The sequence below is a fragment of the Osmerus mordax genome, chromosome 4 (assembly GCF_038355195.1).
Source record: "Osmerus mordax isolate fOsmMor3 chromosome 4, fOsmMor3.pri, whole genome shotgun sequence".
Classification (NCBI taxonomy): domain Eukaryota; kingdom Metazoa; phylum Chordata; class Actinopteri; order Osmeriformes; family Osmeridae; genus Osmerus; species Osmerus mordax.
The window spans coordinates 9,296,837-9,313,477 of NC_090053.1; the positions used below are offsets into that span (position 1 = coordinate 9,296,837).

The following is a 16,641-nucleotide window of genomic DNA, read 5'->3' on the forward strand; positions in this document are numbered from 1 at the left end:
CGGGTATTGAGTCATGTCCCCTGGTATTAGTCCTTTCCCCTGGTATTGAGTCATGTCCCCAGGTATTGAGTCAAGTCCCCTGGTATTATTGAGTCCTTTCCCCTGGTATTGAGTCATGTCTCCTGGTATTATTGAGTCCTTTCCCCTGGTATTGAGTCATGTCCCCAGGTACTGAGTCATGTCCCTTGGTATTTAGACATGTCTCCTGGTACTGATTAATGTCCCCTCGTACTTCTGCACCTATTTTGTGACTAAGGCCACTTGGGAAAATGTCACTGGAGTAGCAGAAACCAAGGATGCAAAAAATGTATAGGACACAAACACATATGGAAAAAAAAGTGAGATTTATTTGTAAAGCACTTCCACAAATGCCCTGTAAAAATTAGAGGACTAACACATTTTCTACAATAAATAAATACATCTTCTACAGTCCTATTCAAAATTAGTCACCATCTTTTGATGGGTTGGAGTGTTAGATAATCTAAACACAGATAAACGCCCTTGGAGAACCATGGCCAAAAAACACAGGGTCCAGGCCAAAACACTATAGGAAGAAATGTTGACAATGACTGGGAGACAGTCTTAAGTGTATTCATCCACAATAGGTGATGGAGGCTCCTAAACAACTTCATGAACAGTGCCTGTGCATCTGTTGGAACTTTGGTTCCAGGTTTCCCATATTTAGACAGCTTGTGTCACCGTTGTCTGAAAACGGCCTCAGCTGCAGCTCTCTGACACGTCAGGCAGTCTGTGGTGGCAAGCCATCTCCACGACAACGCACGGTGGAACATCGAGATTAAAAGTCTGGGACAGTTTGTGAGGGACGCCTTTACATTAATACAGTACGCAGTAATAACTACAAATAATAACAATGGATTGATAATCTCGTAAACCTTCCGTAGCCCCCCCCACCACCACCTCCCACCCTCCGCCCCCTTTTACAGTAACTTGTTTTGACCTCGGCACCATCCTTCATCCCGTCTGATTATACACCCCCACCCATAACCCTCCCCACCCTACTCCACCACACACCCTCCACTCCCCCCAACCCAAACTAACCCGACACGGCCAAGCTAAACCCAATATAAACAAAGCTAACCTAACACAGCCTAGCCAAGCATAGCCCATCTTGACCTAATCAAAACTAACCCATCCTAGCCAAACCCAACTAGAGTTTATCTAGAATAACTTGTTCTAGCCTAACCTAACATAACCTAGCCCTGTCTGTCCTGTTCTAGCCTAGCCTTGCCACCTGACACCCTAATGATTGTTGCTGATGCAGTAGCTACGACAACAGAGCATTTGACCAAGGGAAATTACGAACACAAACAGATGCACATCTATACTCACACACACACACACACACACACACACACACACACACACACACACACACACACACACACACACACACACACACACACACACCCACACCAGATCATATTCACACATGAAACAACATTTACTTGATTAATAATACAGCTATTAGTCAGTTTACTCTTTTGTATCGACAATCGCCAAATGGCAGGTTAATCCGCACACACAAACACACACACACACACAAACTCCTGAACTTGAGGTCATTGTCAGACCTAGTTACAGGGTTACCTACAGTGACTGTGACCACAGTGTTCCTAGCGAGGCGTGACCGAAACACGGTAGCCTTCTGCTAACTAACTGGACGTTCTGCTGATCCTAATGAGTCCCTTCCCCAGGGGCTGAGATCAGGTCCTCCACTGTCAGACATACCAGTACATACTACAAACAAAAACAACTAAAAATGTCTTCTTCTTATAAATGACAGCAATTCAACTCTATGGTAAGGGCATGAAATATATATGAGAGACTGTTCTCTCCCTGCAGCCTGCAGGCTTGTCTATCTGTCTGTTACAAAAACCACAGTGTGATATTCTCAAGAGTCGTCCGACCTACAAACACTCTCTCTGTTGATTTGCACGTACAGTACTCATAACCAATACTGTATTGACACGTGTTGTCATAGTAACCATAATCATGAAGGTGACAACGTATACTGACAGGTCTAAAACCACTAATTGTGTCCAAAGTATTTTAAAGGACGCTTCACCTTCTCAGTCTATAGAGATCGCATAGGGCCCGTTTGAAAAGAATTGGGCCACTGCATTGACTTAGAAAAATAAAACTCATGAACAGTAGAAATCTTTATCTACAGGTATTAAAAAAATAAAGCAGCAAGCTCATATTTCACCATGTAGCTAACTGGATAAAAACATAGTCTAACTTCATCTTAAGGGGCCTGTTCACGTCTTGGTCTAACTTTAGCGGTGATACTGGAGAGCTGTGTGTGAGTCTCAGAACGCTGGGTAGAAGCTGTTGGGGTTTGGGTTTTAACCAGCTCCTTTTATATTGGTTGATACCGACAAGTATATTTGTCCTTGCTCCCAAACTACCCTAACTACAAGCAAGTAGTTAGACAAGTCACTACAAGTACTCTGAAACAAATTTGCACACACACACACCACACACACAGGGTGCTGCAGGAGGCAGCGTGTAAGGTGCTGAAAGGAGTAGCCATGGTAATTTGCGTGGAGTGGGTGAGAGGGAGCTGATTTTGCTTAAGATTAAAACAATAGTTAAAAAAAAAAGACTTTTAAATACATTTCAGTTGATAGCTGGATTAGGTACGAAGTAAAAAAACAAACAAACAAAAAAAGCAAATGAATGTAACAATCCAACGAGTCAAGTCTTTACACACAGTCCACTAGCCACAGAATCTTTGCACTGGACATGGGAATATTTCGCAATTAGACGACCCGAGTTGTTGGAGGGTGTCCTGCTGGGTCTGTAGGAGGGGGGGCAGGGGAAGTTAGGTATGGCTAACAGCATGGCTCTTCTTCACTCGAACACTGTAACAATACAATTGCCTATATGAAAGAGAGCTACAGATTTTCATGAAGAGACACATGAAGAACAGGCTATAGGGTGTGTCTATGTGTAGGAGCTGGGACTGGGGTGGGGGTGTGTCTGGGGTAGGAGCTGGGACTGGGGTGGGGGTGTGTCTGGGGTAGGAGCTGGGACTGGGGTGGGGGTGTGTCTGGGGTAGGAGCTGGGACTGGGGTGGGGGTGTGTCTGGGGTAGGAGCTGGGACTGGGGTGGGGGTGTGAGGGAGCGGTGGCCATCTAAAGGCTTAGTCTCTGATCGTCTTCAAGATTCTTGCGGCACAACCTCCATCATCTTCTGAAACAGTGCAGTGGTTGAAACTGGAGAGACACACATACACAAGTAGTAAGAAAATGAACCAACATTTTTCAGCTTATGTACACCCAGAAAGGAAACTAGACTGTTCAGTCCAGGACATGTCAAGAGTCACCGAGCAGGGAGCTAACCGTAAACAAACAATGAGCTAACAGAAAACTTACTATGAGCTAACGTTAAACTTGCATGATGAGCTAACAGAAAACCAGCACTAAAACAGCAGGAAGCTAGCAGTAAACAAGCTGGGGGACTTACATATAGCCTGGAGAAGCCACTTGGGCTTGCTCTGCCACCACACGCCAAAGTAGTAGACAGGCACACCGGTGGCGATGATGCCAAAACCGATGGCACACTCCCGGGGCGTCTTCCAGATTGACACCACAATGAGGAAGAGGCAGGCCAACACGAAGCTGATGGGCAGCAGGATGTTCACCTGAATGCCAGAGAGATCAAGTTATGCACTCATTTAGATTGGGTTGGTTTTCAGACGTTCTGATGATGAAGAAGAAGAAGGGAAGAACAGCCGATAGCTTTTGCGACAATTCATCCATCCATCCATCATCTTCCGCTTATCCGGGGGTCGGGTCGCGGGGGCAGCAACCTAAGCAAGGAGGCCCAGACTTCCCTCTCTCTCTCTGTCTCTGTCATTTCAAATCATTTCCTCATTCAATGTGAGGAAACCAATCATTCATAATTCACCCATACAACCCCCCAACAACCCACGCACACCCCTAAAAAAGACACCCACAATCCCCCTAAACACAAGCAAATACATGCCAAACACCCTCCACCCCCACATGCACACGCCCCCTACACCCTTCCGTCCCCACACAGGCACTCAGCACATGCATCTGTGCTAGATAAATAGATTTGACCCATTTCACTTCACTGCCCTGCACCTCATTAGCACATCGCTGACAATGTCAACCAGGCCAGAGGAAGGACTCGGCTGCCAGCCTTTATGGCTCCATTTGGGGGCAGGAGTAGGTCTCCCTGTCCCACAGTCGCACAAAAGGCCAGTGTATGGCCAGCCGACCGAGTGCAAACTGCTGAGTCAGGGCCCAGGCCCACTCTTCTGGAGCCAAGGTCGCTCTACTGGAGCCAGGGCCGCTCTACTGGAGCCAGGGCGGCTCTACTGGAGCCAGGGCCGCTCTACTGAGGCAGAGCCCTGGGCCGCTCTACCCACCTTGATTGGTCGCTCCAGCTCAGGCTTCTTGTAGCGCAGCCACATCATGCCGATGATCGCCATAGCGATGCAGAGCCAGTTGAAGAAGCTGAAGAAGTTTATGACTGAGAAGATGTCGTTGGAGAACGCGTACAGCAGAGTCATGACACACTAGAGAGAGAGAGAGAAAGAGAGAGAGAGAGAGAAAGGGGGGGGGGAAGAGAGAGGTGTGGTGGAGAAACTGACTGATATTCATTCAGTAAAACCCAAACATCATGAGTTGTCACATAGAAGTCTTGTCTTTCTGATCACAATTTATTCCTAGACATAGGAAGTGACCCTTTAGCCCACACCCATCCGACACCAAACCTGTAAGTTACTTCTCTTATTCCCCGGGAGCTCACATAACACAGGCCCATTTTAGGAAGCAAAACACTGGTGAATTGAACAATATGTGATAGCGGGGATACTTCTGTCTGCATGAGGGAACAAAAGTTTGGTGGGGGGCAAGTTATTTGATTGTATAAAATGATCCCATCTTTTGCTCTGGCTTTTCGCCACTCTGCCTCTTTCTGCTCATTTGCGTACCCGTTCTAAATTGTGCTTTATGCTTTAATAAAACAGTTGTATTTGATCCAAAAAAGCGTTTGTGCGTCCCTGAAACCTTCTGAATTTAGCCCCGAAAGCGGCAAAAAAGGAGGGAGGATGTGTGTTCAGTTTTAAATGTACAGTTTCGTAATAGCGTGTGAATCGGCTTGTGGTGACAAGTCCTCTTAACCAGGTGACCAGTCCTGTCAACTGGATGACTAGTCCTGTTAACCAGGTGTGAGAGAGGAGGCAGGTCTAACAAGGAGGTACGTACTGTGAAGAGGAGGGAGGGGAGGGGGGTCAGCAGGGTGGGGTGGATCATGGACAGCAGACTGGGTAGGTGACCCTCCCTGGAGCCCACAAAGAACAACCTGGAATAGTGAGGGAGAGGGGGAGAAAGGAAAGAGAGAAAGGTGGTTATTCAGTGTACGTGAGCTCATGTTTGTGTGTGAAGGGGTATACAGTATGCGTATATATTTGTGTGTGTGTGTGTGTGTGTGTGTGTGTGTGTGTATGTATGTTTGCTACCTGGATGAGGTGAAGAGGGAGCCGTTGACAGAGCCAAAACAGGACAGCCCCACAAACACAGGGATGATCCAAGCCATGTAGCCCAGGTGGTAGTTCCCAAAGTCCTGAGAGACACACACACACACACAGTGTCCGCTAAAGTAGACTGATATATGTAGTAGTAGTAAGTCACTTGTATAGGGAAGAGTGGGCAAAGTATGTAGTATATTAGTATACAGGGTAGTGTGTGTAGTATATGAGTATGCAGGGCAGAGTGTGTAGTATATTAGTATACAGGGCAGTGTGTAGTATATGAGTATACAGGGCAGTCTGTGTAGTATATGAGTATACAGGGCAGTCTGTGTAGTATATGAGTATACAGGGCAGTCTGTGTAGTATATGAGTATACAGGTGACTCACCACAGCCACGGCCTCAGAGGTTAGCATGTCTTCTGGGCTGAGCGTGGTGAAGTAGGCCAGGTTGGTGAGCACGTACACCACTGTGACAATGGGCAGCGAGATGATGATTGCCCGAGGCAGGTTCCTATGAGGAACGTGAATCATTTGGAACATGAATCAATACCAACATGAATCAATTTAAACATGAACCATTGATAGAAAATGAACAAATTGAAATATGAAAAATAAGGAAAATGAAACATGAATCATTTGGAACATGAATAATTTATCTAATTAAAAAGGGGTGGTAACAGGTGAATAAACGGTGTCTTTCAATACTACCAGTAATTGCAGTTATGATTGCTTTAATAATATTATATATAAAAGTGTGAACACTCACTTGTAAGGCTCAATCATTTCTTCAGTGACAAAATTCAAATAGTTCCTGTAGGGGACACGAGATGTGGGTTATCTTTCTCGCACACACAGGTGAAAAGCAAACAATTATTTAGCAAACAGGAGTAAGCTCAGGGTGAGCTCAGCCAACAGTGGTCCAGTATGAGGTACCCAGCACAGCCAAGAAGCCTACCGGAATGTAAGAACGACATGCTATATTTCTGGAGCAAAACAGAGGAGGTAGGAGAGAGAGAGAGAAAGAAAGAGAGGGGATGAATGAGTTAGAAGAAAAAAGTGAGTGAGTGACACTGATTGAGTGAGCGAGTGAATGAGTGAGAGAGTGAGTGGCTGAATGAGTAAGGAGAGAAACAGAGGGAGTGAATGAGTGAGTAAACGTGTGGACGAGAGAGAATTGTTTGAGTGTAAATCAGTGAGTGATTGGAGACAGAGAGAGAGGTTGGAGAGAGAAGGAGGGGGATTAGCAGGTAGGCCACAACTTATTCATTCTTGTAATAGTGGTCTTAATTCTCCAGGCCAGCTAAACTGGGGTTTACGGTCAGATTACAGGCAGACATGACAGTACCCCACTGTGTCCAGACCCACACATACCAGGAGGGGGAGGAAGGAATTCTGGAAGCCAGTTAAGGTGCAGGCTTTTTCTCCAGCCAAGCGTAGCCCTACTATTCCCAGTCCCAGACCAAGCCTCAGCCCCCGCCCCAGCCCCTAGGACTCACCAGCCTCCATAGGCAAAAAGGCCACTGTACAACGCCAGGCCGATGTTCCCGAAGTCTGACTTAGAACCCTTGAAAGAATTCTCTGGTAGGAGGTAGACTGTGTCACCTACAAAGATGAGGAGAGACAACAGTATGTGGTTAATCCCAGCATCCCAGCATCACCACCAGTGGCACCAGCTCTACATCAGTCTGAAGAAAGAATAATGTGTCTATTTCACAACAGAGCTATACTCATCCCTGTAGAAGGAAGGGGGAGCGGAGTTGGAAAGGAGGTGAAGATATGAACAGGAGAGGTGGGGGAGGAGAGGTGATGAGGGGAGGAGGCGAGGAAGTGTGGAGGAGAGGGCCAAAGGGCCAGACAATATCAAGCCCTCCCCCCAGACAGAATACCACAGCTTACTCTGAGCCACATTAAATGCAAGGGAATGAAAGGGCGATGGGGGTGCTCCCAACCAAATCCCCTATAATCATCAAAGATGGAGGTATGCCAGACTAAGACACCCCGCTTGGGGGGCACCGGTCTGGGTTCTGGGGTAGAGTCTGGGCTGGGGGTCTGGAAGGCGACCCGTAGGTTTTAATAAAAATCTGCGGGAAGGTTCTGGAAGATGCCTGAGGTGGAGACACCCGGGACGCAGGTTGCATTCCAGGCGTGGCAGACGGCCGGCTGGGCTGGGTTGGGCCTCAGGACACCAGACAGACCCTAAACCAACAGATCCAGGGTGTTGGTACAGACAGAGGCCCCCTGCCTGCACTGGGCCGTGAGAAACACCATCCAAACATCGCCCCTCTCTGACGGACAATGGACCACTGTGACCCTGCTGCACTATAAACACGCACACACACATGAATGCACGTATGGACACACGCAAGCACACAAGCATGCATGCCTGCACACATATGAGCGCATGCACACCAGTACGCCTCTTTGTACACACACAATCAACCCTCTACACACACACACACAGACACTTCTTGACAGGTGGGGCCCGGCAGGGTGGAAGGTGTGCTAGTTGTGTTGTTATGGTGTTGCAGTGCTGTACTTTGTTGTGGCATTGTACAGTTATAGTGTTGTAGTTTGCAGTGTTGTTACAGTTTTGTGGTGTTGCGTGTTGTTGTTTAGTGTTGGAGTGTTGTGGTGGTTGTGTTATAGTGCTGGAGTACCCCAGAGAGGGGCATCATGTGAGCTCCCACCCCCAGTCATGCCTCACTGGGAGCTTGTGGTCAGCTGGTCACATGACTGGACCTGTGGCACCAGTACCAGGCAGGGGGCTGGGGGGGTATTCTGGCTGAACTCACACACGCACGCAAAACCACACACAGTCACACACATTATACACGCACTAATGATGGAATACTTGAATTGATGAATGGAATATACTGATAAATGAAATGAACAGATGTGTTGTTGTTTGTGTGTGTGTGCATGGCCATTCTTTTAGTGTACAGCTATATTGTATGTACAGATGTACAGTCTGTAAGTGGGCTCTCCTGTTCTGTTCCACACATTAGTACTCATTGTTCATTCCGATGAAAAGCATGAAAGCCAGTAAGGAGGTAGGGAGGGAGGGAGGTTGATGACATCTCTGCCTCAGTATTGAACGAATGTTGCTTGCTCAAGATCATCTCTGTCAAGTACAACATGTTATTGCCGTGGTGATTCTAACCTAAGCTGCCCAGGAACTTCCTGTCAAGGAAGTAATTAGTGAGAGTTATGTGATATCCAGTAAACTTCTGGTCAGGTGACTTGACAAACCGGTATCTGGAAGTAGGCGTGGCTGCGGGGGGGGGTGGGGAGGTACAGCACAGGTAGACACAGCCCACTGCGCTTTGATTGGTCAAGGGGGTGGGTGGGGGGGGGTGGATTGAGTTTGTGCGCATAAGTGTGAGTATGAGTTTGTGTGTGAGTCGGTTCATGTGTGTGTGTGTGTGCGTGTGTGTTTTGATCTTAAGTGTGTGTGTGAGTGTGTGTTTGGGTCCCTGCTGTAAATAAACCATTATGAGATCCCATTACAGACCAAGCTCAGTCTGCAGCCTCTATGGAGACCCAGAGGAACTTACACGCTTTAGAAAGATAGACAGGACGAGAGAGAGACAGAGAGAGGTCAAAAGAGAGATTGTTAGACAGAGAGAGACAGAAAAGGAGACAGGGAGATATAAGGTAATGAGAAAGAAAAGAGAGACAGAAAATTAGACAGAGGTAGAAAAAGAGATGGAGAAACAGAGAGAGGGAATGGCATCAATGGACACTATCTGCCCAGAGACAAACAACAACAGCTTTTGATTGAAAGAGCGCTGGATTATTGGTTTAATCAGATTACTGTGCAACAACCCTGCTGTCATTAATCTGGAGCAGCCTTATGAAGGCCTGACCCAGTAGACTTCATCCCTTCACTCTGCCTACCAGGGAGAGCTTCCTGTCTGCCAGTTACAACTTCCTGTCTTCCAGCAGGAGCTGGGAAGCAGGTGCTATGCCCTCTCGAGTGAGAAAGACCTACTCTGTCTGACTGGGTTGGTGAGCACTTAACTCACCTCAGATCTGAGGATCTGTTAGGATTTCACCTACACCAACCCAGTCCTGTCAGACTTGTGTGAGTTCTCTGATCTGAGGTGAGAGGCGGACATGGTCTGCATATGTGCATGCGTGTGCGTGTGTGTGTGCACAGGACTGGACAACAGCAAACTACTGTCTGTCTGGCTGTCATGCTTACGCTTATCTCTAACTGTCACTGGAGTGACCCCACCCTGGCCAGAACCCCTGGAGGGGGAGATACTTAAACCATGGCACGCACACAAACATTACAGTATGCACTGTTGTACACAGTATGCACATGCCTGTAGACTGTAGATTTTTTTTTATTTTAAATTTGTTTGTTTTTCCAGTCCCCTTTGCCTGCCTGCCTGCCTGCCTGCTTGTCCGGTCTCTCTGGCCGTGCAGCTGAAACCTTGAGTCATGTAGCCTACTCAATGTCCGGCCCAGTTTACAGCAGGTCACTACCAGGAAGGGCACCTTCAGACTCATTTGAAGGACACAAGGCATGCGTCGTTACATAACGTTATGTAAAGAGCCAAGCCCATGTAGCAGTAAGTCAGTCTGGAGACTTGTTTGTTGGTGGCCTACTAAGACAGCCTGAAAAGAGTCTTAGCCCGACAGGCTTTCGCTTTCTCCATAATGACTGTCTGCCTCTCCTCTCCTGTCCTCTTTGCTCTTCTCCCCCTTCCCCTCTCCACTCCTTTCCACTCCTCTCCTGTCCCCCTGTACAGCACAATGAAACAGTGTTTTGATTCCCCAAGATTGTTCTGTTCTGCTTATTGGCAGCTCTCACACACCTTAATTGGACCAGGATTGGAGCACAATTTAACAGGAACCCTCAGTAATATCTACTGAGGCTAATGAGCATAATCTGATGAAAGGACCTGTGTTCCCCCCAGAGTTTAGATACAAGGGCACCAGACCTGTACTTTGCCCTCCTTTATCCATTTGTGAAGCGAATACAATAGGAGAGAGAGTGTGTGTGTTCGTGTGTGTATGTGTGTGTGTGTCCGCGCATGTGGCTGGTCTTAAGTGTATTCCATAGTCCTTCCAGCACTGTACTGACTGATGCTCAGAGAAACCCGGCCTCTGTTTTTAAGTGAAAATAATAAGGAAACGGAGCTATTCATTATCAACAATTTATGATATTTTTTGTTGTCAATAATAAAAACGTTTTTTCTCTGGTTTGTCCCACAGGAGGACTCGAGTGCCCTATTCCTCATGTTCCGTGTCTGCTCGTGCTGCGGTGAGCTTACTAGTCCGTGACGGTGTCTTTGAGTGGCTGGTGTCACCGCTGGTGTCACCGCCAGCCCTCTAAGGACAAGCAGTGTCATGACTTGATGGTGCACTTCTACAATAGGCAGGTGCGCATGTTGTGTTGGAGTTCCAATTCCAATCGTACATCACTCCAATTGATCCAATACATAGGTGGAATGGAACCTGAGACCTCTTGCTCTGCAGTCAGATGCCGAGCAACTCCCATACCCTGGTTTCTGCGAGTGAGGATGAAGAGAGAGGCTGAAGAGAGAGAGAGGCTGGAGGGAGGAGGAAGAGAGGGTGGTGATGGAGATGCTACCTTTGCCGATCTGCACAAAGCCGATGACGATGATGAGGCCGAGGGCGAGCAGTTTGGCAGCAGCGAAGGCGTCCTGGACCCTGGTGGCGGCCTTCACACTGTAGCAGTTCACCGCCGTCAGCAGCACTGGTAGAGAGAGAAAGGGGGGGGTGGGGGGGGTGCATGTTAGTCACTGACTGACCTCTGTTTAAATGAGTGGAGCAATGCAACAGTCTTTCCGTGTTACATGGTTGCTTCTGTCATTCCTGAGAGGACGACCATCTTGAGTTGTGAATGGATACTCCCTCCAAACCTGTTCACGATTACAGAGAACACAGAGTTCCACACAGAAGGTACAGTACAACTAGCCCAGTACAGCCACACACCAGCACCTCAGCCAGTTCGCCATCACCAGAGTAGCCAGCCAGTCAGCCTTACACCAGAGTAACCAGCCACCCCATTAAGAGTGATTAACAAGCCTCCACTTCAAAGCAGCATAATCTGTAAATCAGGCAACAATAGAGGTCTGACCAGCCCTGAGAGATCACAGTACAAAGACTCTCTCTGTACTGTACTCTCTCCCTCACAGACAGTCTGGAACCACACACACATAGAAATAAACACAAAAACACATATATACACAAACATTTATATGTAGACACACATGAGTGTGAAGAACATAAATGGGGATCACCCAAACAAGCCCCCTCCTTCCCAACCCTAAATGTCTGGCAGAGACAGAGTGTATTCAATGTTCTCTTCAATGCTCTCTCACTCTCACTCTCACTCTCACTCACACACACACACACACACACACACAGGGAAGATCCTAAATTATGGTTGTAAAACTCTAACCCTACAACATGGCCTCAAACTAATAACTCACATCAAAGAAATAGGTCACTGTAACAATCACTCATGTGCATACACACACAGTCTAAGACAGACTGTAGCACAACACTTGCTGAGTCATCCATGGTTTGTATCTCTGTCAAGCGGTCCTACATGGGATTAGGCCTTGGATGAAAATGGGGATTATGGGTTGAGACTAGTACAAAGACACCAATGCTAACAGGTACACTCATGGATACACACTCACAATCTCTGTCTTCCTTTCAAAACTGCACATACACTTAGTATATACTTCTCTCTCTAAGTTTCTTTGTTTTGCTCACATAGACAGTATTTATTTCTCTCTCTCTCTCTCCCCCCCCCCCCCCCCCCTCCAAACTGCATGGAGTGAATGGGAGCGCCAGTTTATCAAAGAGACAGTCAAAAGCAGAGAGAAAACAGTTCACAAATGCCCAACCACCTACACAATCTCAGACTGTTTTTGATTTGTTCGCCAATTAGCCGGAGCTAAAACTAATCCGGGCGTAATCCTAACAGGCTAAACTCCTATTTGACAGCACAACACACGCCTACGGTTCGCCAGTGTGTGTGAGTAGTCTAGCCCTCCCTATCCCAACCTGTGGATTAGGTCTGTGGAACTGTTTAAAAACACAAAACAACTTATTTGATATATAAATAGGTAGCATCAACAATTATTATTATTCAAAGAGAGCATTTGTGACAAGAGTTTGTTGACATTTACCATTTTAATTAACAAGTGTCAAGACACTAGAGTTCTGGTGCTTTGCTTCCGCTCGTTTCACGTCTGATTGACTTTCAACCCTATTCACTTACACGATAATACACTGTACTGTATTATCTTATAAAATATATGATAATACATATATCTAGTTAGTTATTAATTGTTATCATCCACATTTTAAAGACATGCAGTAGAAACATTTTTTCATTTTACAATAGAATAGGCTATGACACGTGGAAGATGCGTATCACTGAGCGCGCACTACGGGATACTACATGCTGAGGATGATGAAATAACGCTGCATTTTTTCAACAGTAGGCCACATTCAACTTGATGCCCACACCCAGCAGCAGCGGCATTTGTTCCGTGAACCGACATTTAGCTTTCCTTAAAGCCTACACGGGAGCCTGGTGTAGCGTAGCGAAGTGAGTCTTTAGAAGAAATGTGGTTCACACTGTGGTTTACCTGCACTTACAACACTGATGTAACAGGAAGAGGACATGTCTTAAAGAAGCATGGTTCTTCTGATTGACTTCCTTGACTTGGTCTACTAGATGTTAGGTTACTTAGTAAGTTTTAGGTTACTTACGGATACAAAGACAGGCGATTAACTTCGCTCCTGTCTCGGGCACTGGGCAGTCCGGGAAGATGGGTTTGAGGAGGTAGGTAGCAAAGACATAAGCGACAATGTATTGTGAGGATGGCCGTATGATAAGCAATTCGATCCACAGTTTGAGGAAAGCAGGCAAAGACCCGTAAACCTCAAGTATATACGCATAGTCCCCTCCTGACTTTGAGATAGTTGTTCCCAGCTCGGCATAGCACAAGGCACCGATGGTCGAGAACACCCCACAGACAGTCCAAATGACCAGTGACAGACCAACGGATCCTGCCTCTTTGATCACTCCAGTGGGGGTCACGAAAATGCCCGACCCGATGATGGTACCCACGATGATGGCAACGCCGTTAACTAGCGTGATGGTTCTCTGTAGAACTACCGTCTCCTCTCCTTCATTGTTGCCAACCTCCTTCTCCCCGTTTCCCGGTGCACCGGTCCGGTTTGTGTTCCCGTTCTCCCCTCCGCTTGGGGAGAGCATCTTCTCCGTCACCTGCTTGTCTTCCTCATTGCGGTCGGCGGACGAATTCGAATTTCTTTTCTTTAAACTAGACATTTCTCGCTCCTGTGGGGACAACGCTTTTTAGTTTATTCGCTCTCCCTTTAAAATGTGTTTTCAACGACAATGATGCTACAGTTTGAGACTGGTCCGTAGGCTTGGTTACTGGAACACGAGGACACGCTAAGATGCTGGCTCGCTGCAGACTCAGACAAGCGTGCTTTCCACTGTGTCAGAGCAACTCTGTCTCTGTGTACAAAGGATTAGAGAATTTGCCCAATAGTTCTCCTGGGTGTAGTGTAGGCCAGCCTTCTTCGTCATCATCTGCTTAACGTGATGCGCGGTTAAGAAACGCAGGAACGCCCTCTAGCGATTGGCAGAGGCTTCTAGGCTAGGATGAGATGCCCCTAAATGGGTCCAAGCAATCAGACTGGCTGCCAGGGATTGCATTAATAACTATTCTAATTTTCTTGCTGAAACTTGCTGAAACAAATTTCCCAGTGTCTGAAAATAAGCTGACACTTAAATACCTTTTTAAAAACTGACAGCTTGGCCAGGAAGTAAAGGGCCATTGGATGTGACGGGTGTGGCTTAATTAACCAAGGTCTGAAGGGGAGTGGCTATATTAAAGAGATTTATTTTGGGGGGTATTTCAGTCATTATATTGTTTTACAGTGGCGGTATAGAGAGACAGGAAATGTAGGGAGACACAGAAGGGATGACATACAGCAAAGGCCTGGGCCGAATTTGAACCCTGGCCGCTGCGGTAATGCCTTATCCCACCCTGGTACACGCAATTATCTGGTGAGCGATCGAAGTGCCCCAGGGACAGGTGTGGATTGACAAGGGAGTAAAACGGTATGGCTACAAGGAGCAGGGAGTGGAGGGGAGGTGGCTACATTGACCAGGAAGCAAAGGAGAGGTTGCTATATTGACAAGGGAGAGTAGGGGTGTGGCTTTATTGACCAGGGAGTAGTGTGTGTGTGTGTGTGTGTGTGGGGGGGGGTGGGGGGGGGGGTGGGAAGAGAGAGGGGTGACTGGGTTCAGAGCAGCAGGGGGGAATCATGTCCATGTGGGAGAGCTCAGCAGGGATGCACCTCCTCATCCCCTGTCCCGACAAGGCCTCCCTGACATTCCTCTGTCTGGGACCCTCTGGGACCACTATTACCTGCTCCGGCACACACACACACACACACACACCTGAACACTCACATGAACGTACACACACAGACGATAGCGACAGATACAATTTCCTGTCTGTAGATAAAGTTGTTACGGTGGAAGAATGGCAGCCAAAGTTACCGTTCAGGTCTACAGAGATATTGGGGCCAAAAGCGACACAGCGAATAATGCAAAGTTATAGTCTTAGGCTTATCTTCCGCTCAAGGTCTGAGTTGTAGTGTTTCTGCCTAAATAACATTCCCAGGCAACAACAGGGAACCTTGAGAACACATCTAGCAGATGTCTTGGTCCCACGTCCTGGAAGACAGACATTTCTCATTTATTTGGAACCAGGAGATAGTAACAAGGCCTGGAAAATACGATTGAACTTTTCATTCAAGTTGCTCTTTTATATCTTCTCAGATTAAGCATGTAATATGCTGTACCTTGTACCTTGCATCAGAGACAGATCTTGTTTTTCCTACACTTTTAACCAAAGCGATACCCATGCCCTATGGGTATAGGGAGTAGACAAAACAAAAGGTACACAACAGAGGTCAGAGCATTTTGGTTACAATAATGTTCATCACAGTAACATCTCTCCAGCATGGTTATAATCACCACAGTCACAACAACATCTCTCCAATATGTTTAGAATCATTACAGTAATCTTTCCAGCATGGTTAGAGTAATCAAAGTAACCTGTCTTTCCAGCGTGGCATGAATCATCACTGTCACAGTAACATCTCTCCAGAATGGTTGTAATCATCACAGTCACAGTTACAGCTTTCCTGCATGGTTATAATCACCACAGTCACAGCACCATCTCTCCAACATTTTTTGAATCATCACAGTAACCTCTCTCCAGCATGGTAAGAATCATCACTCTCCAGGTGGAGAGGTGGTTGAGCCAAGGTCTGCAGTGATGCCAAGGCCTGCCTGCCTCCCTGACCGCGGCTGATTCAGGGCAGGGCTAACCTGGGCCAACACCATCCCAGGATGGAGGCTCTTCACCGGGCAGAGATAACAAACCAGAGGCCTATGAGCGGAGCCCATGGAGGGCCAGCCAGCGGGAGCTGCCGGGAAGGATGTCAGCACACAGCTGGGCTTACACAGAAAAACCTCATCGCCCAGAGGGGGGTCTGGATGCCTGTCCTGCTACTAGAGCACAGGGAGCCAAGAGTCGGATACTTATGAAGGAATTCACAGTAGTTTTTGTTCTGGAGCTGGGAGAAGTGTTGAGGATCAGGTGTCGGTCTGACTGTGGTGCAATAGGGCCTCCAGTGTCTGTTGTATCCAAACAGTGGTGCAGAAGACTGTTGCTTTAGTGGGTGGGGAGCTTCTACCATGTGTACAGGTCTTTGTGATGGTCTCCTGTGCTGTGATGGCAGGCCTTTGTGATGTTGTCCATTCTTCTGAACACTTCAGAAAGTGTGAATAAAACTGCCAAAAAAGGTTGGGGCCAAATACACATCACACACATGCATGTTTTTTTTTCTCTCAAAATCCTGTCGATAGGAACCCAGGAAGAACCATTCAAAAGACTAATAATATGTTAGAGTCTAGGGGTATAGGAGAGGAGGGGAGATGAAGGAGGAGGGAGAAGAGCAGGAGGAGAGAGAGTCCGGCTGGAGTTCAGAGACGGTCCCAAAGCTGAAGATCC

General features: G+C 47.2%; 1 protein-coding gene across 3 annotated transcripts; it reads right to left on the reverse strand.

Annotated features, from left to right (window-relative positions):
* Nucleotides 1-1,064: 1,064 nt before the first annotated feature.
* Nucleotides 1,065-14,032, reverse strand: slc7a5 (solute carrier family 7 member 5). Of its 3 annotated transcripts, none has more exons than XR_010876559.1 (11): nt 13,292-14,032; nt 11,130-11,255; nt 7,024-7,129; nt 6,294-6,338; nt 5,915-6,038; nt 5,516-5,619; nt 5,262-5,358; nt 4,421-4,570; nt 3,490-3,667; nt 1,397-3,239; nt 1,065-1,340 (listed from the first exon to the last, which is right to left on the reverse strand). XR_010876559.1 is itself a non-coding variant. In XM_067234520.1 (10 exons), the coding sequence occupies exons 1-10, from the start codon at nt 13,872-13,874 to the stop codon at nt 3,184-3,186; spliced, it is 1,569 nt and encodes a 522-aa protein (XP_067090621.1). In that variant the 5' UTR covers nt 13,875-14,032; the 3' UTR covers nt 1,065-3,183. The 3 variants fall into 3 exon arrangements, 1 of the variants encoding a protein (XP_067090621.1); XR_010876558.1 differs by having other exon boundaries at nt 1,391-3,239; XM_067234520.1 differs by having other exon boundaries at nt 1,065-3,239.
* Nucleotides 14,033-16,641: the final 2,609 nt, after the last annotated feature.

Excerpts from the sequence above, each read along its gene's own strand:
- slc7a5 (XM_067234520.1), bottom strand. The coding sequence starts at position 13,874 with ATGTCTAGTTTAAAGAAAAGAAATTCGAATTCGTCCGCCGACCGCAAT. Across the intron at positions 3,668-4,420 it reads AGCTGGAGCGACCAATCAAG|GTGAACATCCTGCTGCCCAT; the intron begins GTGGGTAGAGCG and ends TCTGGCATTCAG. Across the intron at positions 3,240-3,489 it reads GTGGCTTCTCCAGGCTATAT|TTTCAACCACTGCACTGTTT; the intron begins GTAAGTCCCCCA and ends GTGTCTCTCCAG.